At 45.6% G+C, this 13,707-nt stretch overlaps 1 protein-coding gene across 2 annotated transcripts in view; it reads left to right on the forward strand.

Moving 5' to 3' along the window:
- LOC111861763 (cytoplasmic polyadenylation element-binding protein 2) overlaps window positions 1-13,707 on the forward strand; it is a 455,224-nt gene that overhangs the window by 179,394 nt on the left and 262,123 nt on the right. Inside the window, exon 2 of one of the 2 annotated variants that reach the window (XM_023846596.2) lies at window positions 2,729-2,846. In XM_023846596.2, the coding sequence (XP_023702364.1) occupies window positions 2,729-2,846 (118 nt within the window). The remainder of the gene's footprint in view (window positions 1-2,728; window positions 2,847-13,707) is intronic. The other variant, XM_023846597.2, reaches the window with a different exon arrangement.

Consider the following 13,707-nt stretch of genomic DNA (forward strand, 5'->3'; position numbering starts at 1 on the left):
CTAACTTTCTGATCCATGTACAATTTACTAATCAATCTTCTTTCACGCCAATCAATACCTGTTTCCTTTAGGATCTGCATTAATTTGGTCCAATTCACACGGTCAGATACCTTCTGCCAGTCTATAAAGCAAGCACACAGTTCTTCATCTATCTCCAAAGTTCGTTCTGCTATAATTCTCATCATCCCAATTGCATCCCTGGTTCCTTTTCCTCTTCTAAATCCAAACTGATCTTCTCCAAGTACATCCTCTATTTTCCTTTCAATTCTTCTTTTAAGTATCTTTGCTATTATCTTTGCTGTATGTGCAATAAGACTTATTGTGCGATGGTCGCTGCATTTTGTAGCTTTTGTCTTTTTCTTTAAGGCAATCATTGTAACTTCTGTAAAGTCCTTGGGCCACTCTCCACTTTCATATATGGTGTTCATTAGTTTTGTCAGTGTTTTCAAACCACCTTCTCCCAGTAACACAAGCACATCTCCACGTACATCATCATCTCCTATAGCCTTTCCATTCCTCATGTCCTTGATAGCTTTTTCCACCTCACTTTGTAAAATATATGGTCCTTTCTCGTCTGTATCTACTTCTTCCGCTGGTTCAACTTCTAAGGTTTCAGGCCGATTAGGTCGATCATAGAGTTCTGTAATATAATTTTCCCAAATTTTCAGCACTTGCCTCTGATCTACTATTCTATTCCCCCGGTGGTCTTCGATGCCAATATTTTGAATCCCATGATTCTCTTTCCATCCTAGTTCTTTTGTCTTCATGTACATCAAATCATAACGTCCTGTCCTTTGAAATACTATAATCTCATTACGTATCTTCTCATGATATTCCTTTTTGGCCCTGTCCGTGGCTCTTTTCAATTCATTCCTCAGTCTCCTGTATTTCCTCCTGCCTTCTTCATTGTTTACATTCTTCCATTTTAAGAAAGCAGTCTTCTGGGATTTGGCACCGTGTATATGTGGTGCTAACCGACGTTTCGGAGGAATGTATCGCCTCCATCTTCAGGGTAGAAGAAAAAATATAAGAAATCTGCAAGCGAAGAGAGAAACGTCGGTTAACACCACATATACACGGTGCCAAATCCCAGAGGACTGCTTTCTTCATAGTCACCGCCGTGAAAGCCTCAAATCTTACATTCTTCCATTCTTACTCCTCCATTTTACTCATCATCTCCTGTGTAATCCATGGTTTTCTTGCTATCTTCTAGACTTTACCAACCAATTCGCTAATAGTATATAACATGCACTATTTTATATTGTTCCACTGCACTTCAGCATTTCCGCTTTCACTTTCAATTGCGCTGAGTTTCTCTTCTAAGGTCTCCTGCACGCTTTGTCTGTGAGCATATATAACTTCTCCAAATCCCATCTTGGTCTGCGCTTTTGGAATCTTATAATTTTCTTCAACCTGGTTTGAAACTTGGCAACCAGTAAGTTGTGGTCAGAGTCAATATCTGCCCCAGGCAGCGTTTTCACATCCTTCACATTGTTTCTGAATCGATGTTTCACAAGGATGTAGTCCAGCTGATGCCGCCTCCAATCCCCAGGTGCCTTTCATGTGTAAAATCTTCTCTTTGGCTTCTCGAACCAAGTGTTGGTAACAATCAGTCAATTTTTTTTCACAAAAGTCAATAAGCATTTGACCCCTGTGATTCCGTCTTCCTAGTCCATGTGATCCAACAATATTCTTGCCAACGTGACGGATAATTTGCCGTTGACAGATGTGTAGAATGGCGTCTGAGTGCTGTCCGGATATCTGCCTGGAGGAGTTGAGGAAATGCTCAGGAAGGGATTTCCACGCTGTACATTTGCACTACAAACCCGTACGAGTATATCCGCTGGGCAACAAAATATGCTGCTTTTATCTCGTTAAACGATTCAGCCAAGGAAATTAAATTTTCACATATCATATGTGTTTCTAACGTTGTAGCGATTTGTACGGATGAGAGGAAGGGCAGAGCGGTATGGTATTTCATCTCCTCTCCCCCGCTGGAACCCCCACCCGAAGAGAATACAGTACCGGGAATTGAAAGATTTCATTATGAGGAGTTCCGTGATTTGTGACCTTTATCAGACATTAGGATGCTCGCATGGGTGGGCATGTAACAGTAATGCGAGAAGCTAGACGTGAATTGCTTGGATTGAGGCGGCTCAGAATAGGGTCCAGTTGCGGTCTGTTAATGCACACAGTTATGACTTTTGAGGCCCACAAATTTCTTGAAGCCCCGAGGAATCGTCAGCTCGTCAGGAAGGGCTGTTCTCAGTGTAGTTCGTTATATGAGCATGAGTATTTTGTTATGTATCGAAAGGCCTGCTAAGACTTTTATTATATTTACAATTTGAATTTAAAGTGACTACTTAGGGGTCTGGTACCGTGTGCACTGTGTGCCAGTTGTCGCTGTAGCGTAGTTGGTTGTGGCACAATGCTACAAGCCGGAGGGTCGCCGGGTCGATTCCCGATGAGGTCATTGGATTTTTAAATTTATCTGATCCTTCCAGCCGCACTGTGGCCCTGGGGTCGACTCAGACTCTAACAGATACGAGTGCCTGGAATCTTCCCAGGGGTGTACAGCCGGCGCGTGAGGCTGACGACCTCACCACCATCTTTGAGTCGATTGTCTAGAAAATGTGGGAGCCTCGACTTCTCACAACCCTATAGGCCCCACGGCCTGACTTGTTGGAAGTGCTGACCTCGCTGACTGGGTCACTCTGTTTGCTTGCAGCAGGAGAGGACAGTGGGGAACGCCAACGGCACAAGTCCTCTGGATAACATGAGGAGTCTGGAACACTACCTGAATGACCTGATGCGTGGGGCAGGTGACACGCCGGACCACCTCAAAGGTGAGTATTTAACATTTTCTCTGCAGGATATGAAACGTGTCCTGTTTTCTTTGCCCTCTCTTTCTGTACACTAAGCTGTGGTATGTAATCAGGAGTCAGGATGGCGTGGTCGGTATAATAATGAACAGTAAACAACGATTATATCCCTAAAGAACATTAACGGTTTTGTCCTTACAGTGGGGACCAGTCGTGTTTTCTAGCATCAGGAAATGAATAATTAAATATTATTCAGACAGATTTTAGATTTTTAAAAGAGTACCCATAATCTGGAGTCCGTGCCACTGGACTGGAGCATGCATTCAGAGCAGTGGTGCAAGCGTGGTGCCTGCCTTATGCAGGGTTCTTTCTTGGCTTACTCTTCGATCGTGAAGACAGAGGCGATATGTTTTTCCGAAACGTTTGTCGTCTTTCTGCGGACTACACAGGAGATAGAACTCATCACACTTACTTCCGCGCTAAGCTTCGAATCCAGCATAGAATGTCATGTTGTCTGTTTGGTTACTGTTTTGAAGGCACACTTGCTTCTCTGCTTGTGTGTGATTGCTGATATTACAAAGCCAACTTCTTTTTGTCCCATGTAGTAACATTGCTCAGGAAGAAGGAGCGTCCACAGACTGGAATACAGTGGCGGAAGAGCACTGAAACCTGTAGCCTTCATGTACAAATCATTAAGTCTTTATACTGAGGTACAGGTCGGTAATCCTGCTCTTTAACAGACAACGTCGGGCGGCATCCACTAGAACCGTAACAATGGCGTTTACTTTCTAACCCAGTTTAACTGTTGACACTGTCTCGGTCCTGCGTAACAACGTCGTGTGCTGAAGTTGCTGAATCCGAAACCACTTGAAGTTTCTAGGTACTCGTAATTTAATGCCGATCAGAGTGGCAGTGCGGTCTAAGGGCGGCCGCACACCAATTGCATCAAGACATGAGACAAAGGACCCAGTCTAGCTTCATTCGTGATTCGTCAGCATGAAGCTCACGTCAGCATCGTGACTTAAGACCGGTGTGCGACGGTTTTCATAATCTTGTCGTTTCAGCTGTGCTCCTATCTTTGCGTTATGTCGCAGACATCTTGTCTTGGCTGTTACATGTCTTGACGTATGCCGGTGTGCGGCCTACCTTAGTCATGAAACCCCCTCGCACAATGGGGTCGTGGGTTCGAATCTCACTCGAGGCATGGATGTTTGTGTGCGTTTATTCTGTATTTATGTTCTTCTGTGTGTAGGGGCTAATCCCCCGCCCAAGGAGTCGTACCATGTGTAGAATTACGAAACGAAGAAAGGTCCAGAAGGGCTGTAGAGCCGAAGATAGATGGGTGAAATTGCTCTGGTCTCCAGGTAGATGACCATTTTCTTACTGGCGCGAATCTTACGCTGCGATTAAACTGGGAACAGAGCAGTAAGTTGCAGGATAGTTCTTAACATTGGACCCATATCACTTCCGGCCGATACATGCTTCCTGTATTCGTGCTTGTTGTATCTATATTGACACCGTAAAGTTTCGTTTTGTATTTAAGATGTACGGTTTTAAACATTTTATCATTATGATGAAAAAATATGTTGGCGCCCCAGTGGTCAGTGGCATACTTCGAAGAGCACGGAAAGGTTTCTGATCTGAACTGAACAGACTCAGAGGCGGAATACGTTGATACGATACGTACATTAAGGCGAGCAAGATATGCCTCCCCATTTGCGACACTACTGACTCGCACGGAATTTCTCTCCATCCGGAAGGATAGGAATCCATTCTAGGTTAGTCCTTTGGTCATGGAAATGTGCTGTCCGAAGGAGGCTAGATGGTGAGAACATGGAACGGTGTGGCAAGATAACTTACACAGCCATTCACTGCTCCTTCAGTTGACCAGTGAAGTCTCCAAATTTTGTTTCATCCAGAATCATTGACTACATAGCAGTTGCTTTGCCCATCGCGGAGTGCTGTTAGCGTGGCACGGTGCAGCGCCCAAATGCGACAATACATTGACGGGCGATAACATTTTAAATGTTTATCCGAAATGCTTAGGATGCTGTCGGGCGTCTTATCAATGTAGATACTCCATGACGTTATTTCAAGGGCCCCTGCCACACAGTCCCCACTGTGCTGATAGCTCCAAATTCTGGAGAGATAATTCTTGCAACCGGATAAAAGAATGCTAGTGAACACAGGTAAAAATGTTTTCTGTTCAAATTTATATAAGAGTACTTACGAAAGAAGGAAGATAGAATTTGTTCCCCGTTCAAAACCTGGTTTTCCGCAATGAAATATGTGCTTACGCATGAATACAGTTCACGCTGACAATCTCGTATAAGGTCTTCTTACGAGTTCTTCTCCCTCCTAGATGCGATCGCTGTCCTGATCAGCACCCTCTGATGGCGTCCTTGGTTGGCACCTTTTTCTTCTGGCATAGCGGCCGTCTGCCGCCAATGTTCTTTATTCCCGTTCCTCCTTTCCAGGTTTCTTGTTCAGCATTGACCCTGGTTGAATATTTCTTTACGAAATCTCCCTTGCGCCGTGTCACACCTGTACGGCTAGTCATAGTTCTGTTCGCAGCCAATTCGTGCCGCGGTCCACACTTTCCTTGGGTCGTAGATTTCCAGAAGATGTTCCTTTTGCGCCATGCCACTGTTGCAGTTCGGGACACCTTCCTGCTGGTTTTCTTCTGACGTGCCACTTCCACACGGTGGCTCGTCCCTCTGCGGGCGACGGCTAGTCTTCTTCGGCACCCATCCTTTTCCTGGGTCAGTTTCTTCATTTTTAGCTGGTTTCGGTCCCTACGCCTTTTCTTCTTCGGTTCTCCGACCGGCATTACTTCGGCGTGTATTATGGGGACTTCTCGTTGTTGGGCCACCTCAGGTTTCCTGTCCACTGAGGTTGGCTCTTCTTCTAGAAGTGCCTCCGTCGTTTCTCGGCAGGCCATCGTCTCCATGTCTCTTTCTGGTTTGGCTTCGGCAACCATCTCCTTGTTGGCTTCCCTTTCTGCGGCAGTCTTTTCTCGCCAGGCGGCCATCTCTTCTCGCCAGGCTTTTCTATCGGCCTCCATTTCTTCCTTCTCGGCTTTTCCATTGGCCTCCATTTCTTCCTTGTCGGCCTTCCTATCGGCCGCCGCCCTTTCTTAGTTGGCGTCTAATTTTGCTAGCATGACGTCTTCTTTTTCTTAGTTGGCAACCATCTTTTTCAGTAGGAGTTCCATCAGCTGTTGTGATTCCATTTTCGTATGACAGCACTGTAAACACACGCTTCAGTCTTCACTTCAATAATCGCTTCAGTCGATGAGCTCCGACGAAATTATGACGTGTTTAAGTTCATAAATTCTGACACCAAATTGCTACTTGTTGGGCGTGTCACGCGACAAATAACTTTACGCCGTTCTGGATATTGCAAATTTATTGTACTCTCGCTCTTACAATTACACAATTTACAGTTTCACAAGTACTTCCATCTGCAGTATCACAATTACTTCTCCTGCTGTAATGATTACCATTCACTCGATACAACCGAACCCGGCGACTGATAGACTGAAACTGATTTGTTACTCTCTATCTAGTTACTCTTATAAACCCTCAGTCGGACAGCTGAAAACCCACATCGCTTCACTGTTGCGTAAACGCCGTGTTTACAGGCGTTGCTGGGGAACGCTGCCGAGAGTTGTTTATAGCTGCGTAGTAATCGCGGTGTCCCCTGTTACGTCACCGCGAGGGAGGGGGACGGAGTGTTGACTGGCCTGTTACCGTAGCAGCGGCAGTTGCTCCGATGCTGTTACGTCACCGCTGGAAGGGGTTGTCCTGCATAGCGCAAATACGTCACAATATGTACTGCTGTTTGAAATAGATAAGAAGTCACTGTAGAACCATTATTTAAAAACTGTAAAAGACAAGAAGCTGAAATCCAGGGTCTCCTTCATCCATCTGAAGCCAGTCTTAAATATTTTCTTGCATGATTTTAGTCTTTGCAGCTTCCCTCAACACAGTCTCAAATTTCTCTCTCTAATCCCTGTCACTCCTACATCCTATGTGTTTCTTAAAGCATGTACTTAGCTGTGAACAGAAGTTTTCATATTTCTATCCTGATTATCCGACATCCGGATTAGCGAGGGTTTACTGTACTGTTAGGCCTAGGAGCAAGCATTATCCGAACTGTCACCGGCTGAGCCTCGAACCAGACTCGTCTAACCGCATGACACGTATAAGCGTGCAGGTCTCTACTGAAGCAGAATGAGCATTCCCAAACTCTGTCACGGGATTGCAGTCATGTGACGTTTATGAGTTCATTTCTCAGTTCAGCTGCAGGTTACGGCACATTCCTTCCTGAGTTGCCTCTGGAGCCTCAACCCGTGAATGCTAACCTTTAAGGCTCTCATGTAAATAACTATCAGCTTTGAGTTACGAGGCATGTAAAACTCCATTTCATTTAGGCAGAGCTGGCTCGAAAACCACGAAACTTGCAGGAAAAGATGGGATCACATAAATGGTTAATTTTTCCTCTACAAGTGTTGTTAGAAATAGTTTCTTCTTCAGGTGAAGTTGTCCCTGTGCTTAACTAATTAGGCACTACGCCGTGAAGACATATGGAGGAGTGGCTGTATAGACCCGCGTTTTCTTGTTCTCGGCACAAGTTGGAGGTAAATGGTCAACTTCACGCCCCGGCCTCCTTACGCCTGGGGCATGAGCCCACGGTACCCATTGGATAGGAGGCTGGATGGACCCCAGAGCCGGTCTGGAAGACATGCAGTAGTGAAAATTCTTGGCTCCACCGGGACTCGAGCTCGACCCCTCCGTCGTCCAGCCTCTAGCCAGCCTCTATACCGACTGCGCTATCCAGGCTCCAATATATATATATGGTATTCAGGAGTTGAAGCTCTTCTGGCAGCATCTGGATACGAAATTTCATGAATATCCGTTCAGAGGTTCTCGTGTTGTTTCATGCGGACTGACTGACGGTCGAACAGGCTCACATAACGAAGCCAATACTCGAATTTTTGCATAAGTCTTCTTTGCCAAACCTCCGGAGAGGACCCAGGCTTTGCCTCTCAGTGTCTCATCCTCACTCCAGCAGCCATGCTCACATGCCCAGTAAAGCGCGTGTACGGCCTTCAGCGTCACGGTTATGTTGCTGCTAGCGTGTGCTCCACTACACTGCCGGGCGTCGCATTTGAGTGGGCAGTCCTGCTCTGTGTGCTGGAAGACTCGATATCCTGAGAGTTTCTCGTCGTCTTCTCCAGACCCACCATGCAAGTACAGGCTTAGTAGTCCAAAGTACAACAGCCACTTCATCCCCAGCCTGAGATTTTTATTATTATTGTGGCTCTACAGCCCTTTGTTGGGCCTTGGCTGCTTTTTTTTCAGTTTCTTGATCCTGTACACAAGCGGCAGGACTCATTGGACGGGGGATCAGCCCGTCACAAGGCCGCCAGCTACACATAGAACAACACAGAATATACGCACACAGACATCCATGCATCGAGTGGAATTCGAACCCACGATCTCAGTGTTCGAGCGGGCGAAGACTGTTGATGCCTTAGACCGCGGTAACTGTGACCGGCGGAGTAGCTGATGCCGAAGCTAAATAAAATGCTTCAGGGTGGCATGTAATCTGGCCGGTGTGTGGTAACGGTTTGGATGGACTTGTGCACTACATGGTACAGTACCCAGAGGGCTAGAAACCAAACCTCACTATGACCTCCGTTATCTGTCCACTGAGTTCAGTTGCAGAGAGGCGCGCGCAACCGATGTATTGTGTGTCGCCGAAACTGGACCGATATCCCCCCACTGTATTCCAAAATGACACTGATTGAATCATTAATCAACCTGCCGCGTTGGAAAATTAATAGCTTTTATGCTCGCCGCTTGCGCCTCTAGCGGTTACTCGATTGATTACTTAGTGCCACGGAACCCTGAACTTTGAAACCACAATTTAATATATCGGATGTGTCCTTTATGATAACAGACGAATCCATTACCATAAATAATGGGTAATGTTAATTGATTGTTAAACACACGGCTGTTACTGGTATTGCATTGATCAACTGAATAATTGGTAGGAACATGATTTGTTGCAGAGTAAGTAGTGGGTTACGGAGCCAGAGATGTGAGCTCAAACTTCCTTCTCTACTATTTTCCGAGCTTGGGACATTTTCCCTGTCTGTAAGCCCACCATTTCTGGTTACTTCTCGTGACAAAGGACGTGCCTGCAGCGGTTGTAACGGCAACGCCCTTTACCCAGAGCTGACCAAATTGTTGCGGGGGATTCAGTGCTCTGGGAAAAGGAGCCTCATTGTAGAACGATGTGCGTTAAGTTCGTGGGACTCCGGTTTTCATGATCTTGTCAGTTACTTCACGGCCCTTAGAGCAACTGAATGTCCATAATTAACTTCTTCAATCAGTTGATAGTGGCTCAGCTGGCGAGTAAACATCCGCCCTTGTTTTTTTCTAACCGTAATGTTTTTTTTTTCTGTGTTGGCCGTGTCATAACTCAGGAGCTTAGTCGCCGGCTTTCCACCCCGGCGGCCCGGCTTCGATCCCAGGTTGGAATTTTGGTGGACAGCGTCATTGGGACACTTTTACTCCGAGTTCTTCGGTTTTCCCTGCCAGTCCTCATTCCACCGACTATGCCGCACTCATCATCTCTCATCTGGGACAGGTACAATAGGCCAATTAGCTGCCGACATACCAAATGGACTCAGTCTCACCCCAGCCGCACGTCACAGAATCCCATTAGTGATCGCTGTCCGCGCCCTGACGAATCGAATACATATCTAAACACCTAATTCCCGATTCTTGTTGGTGTCTCTGTTAGCAGAGTGTAGGCTCGTAGGTGCGGGTGTGCTTCGCAGGACATGACTGCAGGGTGAGTTCATGGCCGTTTATTTGGCGAGTCGACATCAAGGTTGATTTTGAAGAGGTAATTACTGTCAGTACAGGGACAGTTTGAATTCGGTGGTACATATTTAAACGGGGAAGGCATAACCACCTTCAAGAAATCCCTTAAACGTTTATTACTGTTAGGTTAAGCGTCATAGCATGTACCCCTGAAAGTGTGGAAAAGACAAACGAAATGTGAACGATGAGCCGTATTTCCTTTCAGCAGGGCAGTTGGAGCGAAATTGTGTGTTGACCTGGACTTAAGTTGCGGTGTTCTCGGTCTTGGTTTTAACAAGGACCGCCTGTATGAGCCATATACTGGACGCAAGAAGAATTCGTGATGACTCGTGCTGCCTCTTCGGGCCGTCAGTGGGGTTTGTAGCAGTTATTGAGAGTCGTCTGATCTGCACTTTTATGAGTTCGAACACGGTCGGAATTCATTCTGTGTGAGTGCTGCTGGATCGGCCAGTAATTGGATACAGGGTGATACACGACCCGCGTCTCTCTCCGAGCCATGTAACAGGCGCGAGCAGGAAGACGCAGCGCAGTTGGGAAACCAGTAATGACACTTGGGGCCGGAACTTTACAGCCAGTATAGTCACTAGGCTAGGGGCTGGAATACCCGGGTTCTGTTCCTGACAGGTGCAGGGTGTGTATCTTCTCCACAGCATCCAGACACTCTGGGTCCCACGCAGCCTCCTATCCAATGGGTACCGGGGACGGGATAAAGTGATGTGAGCGTGAAACGGACCAGTCACTTCATTTAGTGCCGAGTTTATTAATGCATGGAGTTATACCTCAATTCCCCATACGTCTTTATGTCCGGAAGCTTTATCCTTGCCTCATCAGGCTGTGTTTACCACAGTTCATCTCGGAAGTAAGTTCTACAGAGGGAATAGTTGTATGTCGGTAAGATTGGTTGCTGTACAGCCGCTAAAGTGGCCACGTCTACGTAGCTGCATTTCATTGAGCCTGACTTCCGGACTTCGTACGTTTCCAGTATTTAAGCAAAGGACAGATATACCAGCGGAACAGGACACTGCACACACCTCACTTCAGATTAAATTAAGACCTATGTTCCCTTATAAATCCCTGTAAATGTTGTTTCGAAGAAACGGCCAAAGTAAGTAAATTTTGCACATTGTTACGTTAACACAACGATGTGTAATTTGTGTTCATTGTTGAGAAGTACGGTCTTCTGGGTTGCAACGCTGTGTAATTCAGATACATCCCAATGTTTCGGACCAATATATCATCCCATCTTCGGGGTCGAAGATTAAGCCATGCAAGAAACCAGCTTAAATTGGCGGCTAGCCGATTAACATAGATAAACCTTTTAATATTATGTCGGGAAGTACTGCCCTCAAGTCACTGTTGCAGTTCATTTCAGCGCTGGAAGGTGGCGGGATGCAGGGTCACCAGTTCTTGCCGAAACACTGGGGCATCGTGGCGTTGCGGTAACAGGTGTTGTTCCTGCACTGAAGATGGAAGCTTCCATGCTTTCTGTACAAAACATTTATGATCATATAGCGAGATAAAACAAATTCTTTACTTCTCGCGCAACAAGAATACGCAGCCTATATGAACTAGTGCAGTGCGTTGCCTTTATCACACAGAAACAGTAAGAGTAAATTGGCCCCTTTGCTTAAGTAATTAAGCACTGCAACGTGAAGACGTATGGGGGAATGGATGTACAGATGCACATGTTTGTTACCCCGGAACTAGGTGGAGGTGAGTGGTCAGCTTTACGCATCGGCCGTTTTACCCCCAGTACCCATTTGATAGAAGGCCGGGTGGGCCCAAAAACAGGTCTGGACGACGTGGAGAAGAGAAAAATTCTTGTCCTCCACTGGGACTCGAACTTCGGCCCCTCAGTCGTTCATCACGTAGCCGATCGCTATACTGACTGAACTATCCCGGCTCAGTTCATGGGTGAATTTTAAATTTCATGTTTTCATTCATTGGCAGTAGGTGAAAGTGCAGGCTTTTTGATCTGTAAAATTGTTCATTTTGTGGGTGAAGGTTCGCTCAGAAGCTGAAGCTGTTCACAAGACTACGTTTGCAGGAATTGCTCTGTTGCCAGTGGCCTTGGTTTGCAGAAGATAGCGGGGTTTTAGCGCGGACGGAGCTTCCGGTAATCATCTAAAGGGATATGTTCTCAGTAGTGGACAAAAACTAAGATCTATGCAGCCAGTGTGAAGTTGGACATATATGAAGGAGGAACAGTTACACAGTATCGTGCAGTGGCGTTTCTGCCCCTTAATGAAGCGAGGGAGCTTTCAGATACTTTGGAGTCGGTGTACTAATGCTAAAATTGTAGACACTTTTGTAAATTATTCTACAATTCTTACACAGTCCTGTGGAACTGCAGTGTTGATGTTTTAACTGAAAAACTGGAATGGATATTTTTAGCGGTGGATAACCGGTCTGGAGAAAATCCTCATGTCTTCCGCTTAGGGGTTACTCTGAGTTCAAAATAACCGCTCAGAATATTCAGTTGCTCCCTCAGGTTACGCAGAAATCAGAAGGAGCATTGCCGGTAAGTGGGACGTCTGTCTGTACCTCCTTTGTTGTTCGTATCTCAGCCACCGCATCTTTTCTCAACCTGTTGTTATTAGGAGCCAGGATAGCTCAGTCCGTATAGCGATAGGCTATGGGATGGGCGGCCGGGGTTCAATTCCTGACAGGGCAAGAGATTTTTCTCTACTCCACAGCGTCTAAATCGACTGTGGGGCCCACCCAACCTCCTATATAGTGGGTACCTGGACTGTTTCCTTGGGAGTGAAGCTGACAATCTAGTTCCGCGATCAAGCTTGGTGGAACTATACCTTCTCTCCCCATACATCCTCATGGCGGGGTGCTTAATTGATTAATCAAAGTGACAAATTTGATTATTAGTATAATTATCATTATTATCATCATTAATTTTTGTTACGTATTTGGGGGTGCATGACTTATAGACTGGTTTTGGATTTGATGACGACATTTATTGCACACTTACACAAGTTGTTACAGTTTCAGAACCACCACATGACATACTATGTCTTCTCTTATCTTCGACTGTCATCTCAAGAGGCTCCCTCAATTCTGTCTCTCAGTCAGAGTCAAAGTCAGAGTTACTTTACGACTGGCAGTTTACTGCCAGTCAGTTCCTCTTGCCATCGGGCCCCTTGAGGCCCACGACCAGAGAACTTTTTTTGCAACTGAACTCTTGCGATAATAATCCTTATATAACATCCTCTCTGACGAGAAGATGGGTCTGTCTCTTATGAATACACTTGACCTTTCGTCAAGTGTATATTTCGCACATATAACATGTGATCGAAAGTTCTTCCTTTTGCACTGCACACAAGTTCTCTGTCAGTACAGGCTTTACAGAGCGCATCATGCCTAACTTACATATCTTAAGCTACAACGAAAACTTATTCATTTGAACGGTCGTAAGCTTGACCACCCTCCAAGTTTAAGCCTCATATTTTCTGTGTATGGCTCCACCTTGTCCTATACCGCGAACATGTTGATTCTCATGATTTTGTATGATTTCTGCCTGTCTGCACAATTTTGTTATATAATTGTATACATATGGAAAGTTGAAAGGTGCGTGCAAGTCGCGGACTGGTGTGCACCTTGGAAAATTTCCAATGGTGCACAAAACCTTCTTTTGCACTCTCTGCTGTTTTAGGGTGTAGGCGTCTGCAGCTAATTCCCAGGCGGGACAAGCGTAAGTCATTACTGATCTGATCAGTGCCTTACAGAGGGTTAGTTTAATATTTGCGTTTAAGCGCTCACTTTTGAATATGGAGTAGATTCTAATAAATGTTCTGAAGGCCTTGGCTTCAATTATTTCTATTTGAAATCTCCACGTAATCCTCTTATCGAAGATTACGCCAAGGTATTTTACAAGATTAACAAAAGGAATATTCTGCCCATTCAATGGAAGATGAGTCTGATGGAGCCTAAATTTATGAGAAAAGTAGATTGCCTGAGCTTTATCTTCATTGATT

This window comes from Cryptotermes secundus, unplaced genomic scaffold, assembly GCF_002891405.2.
Source record: "Cryptotermes secundus unplaced genomic scaffold, Csec_1.0 scaffold383, whole genome shotgun sequence".
NCBI classification, from domain to species: domain Eukaryota; kingdom Metazoa; phylum Arthropoda; class Insecta; order Blattodea; family Kalotermitidae; genus Cryptotermes; species Cryptotermes secundus.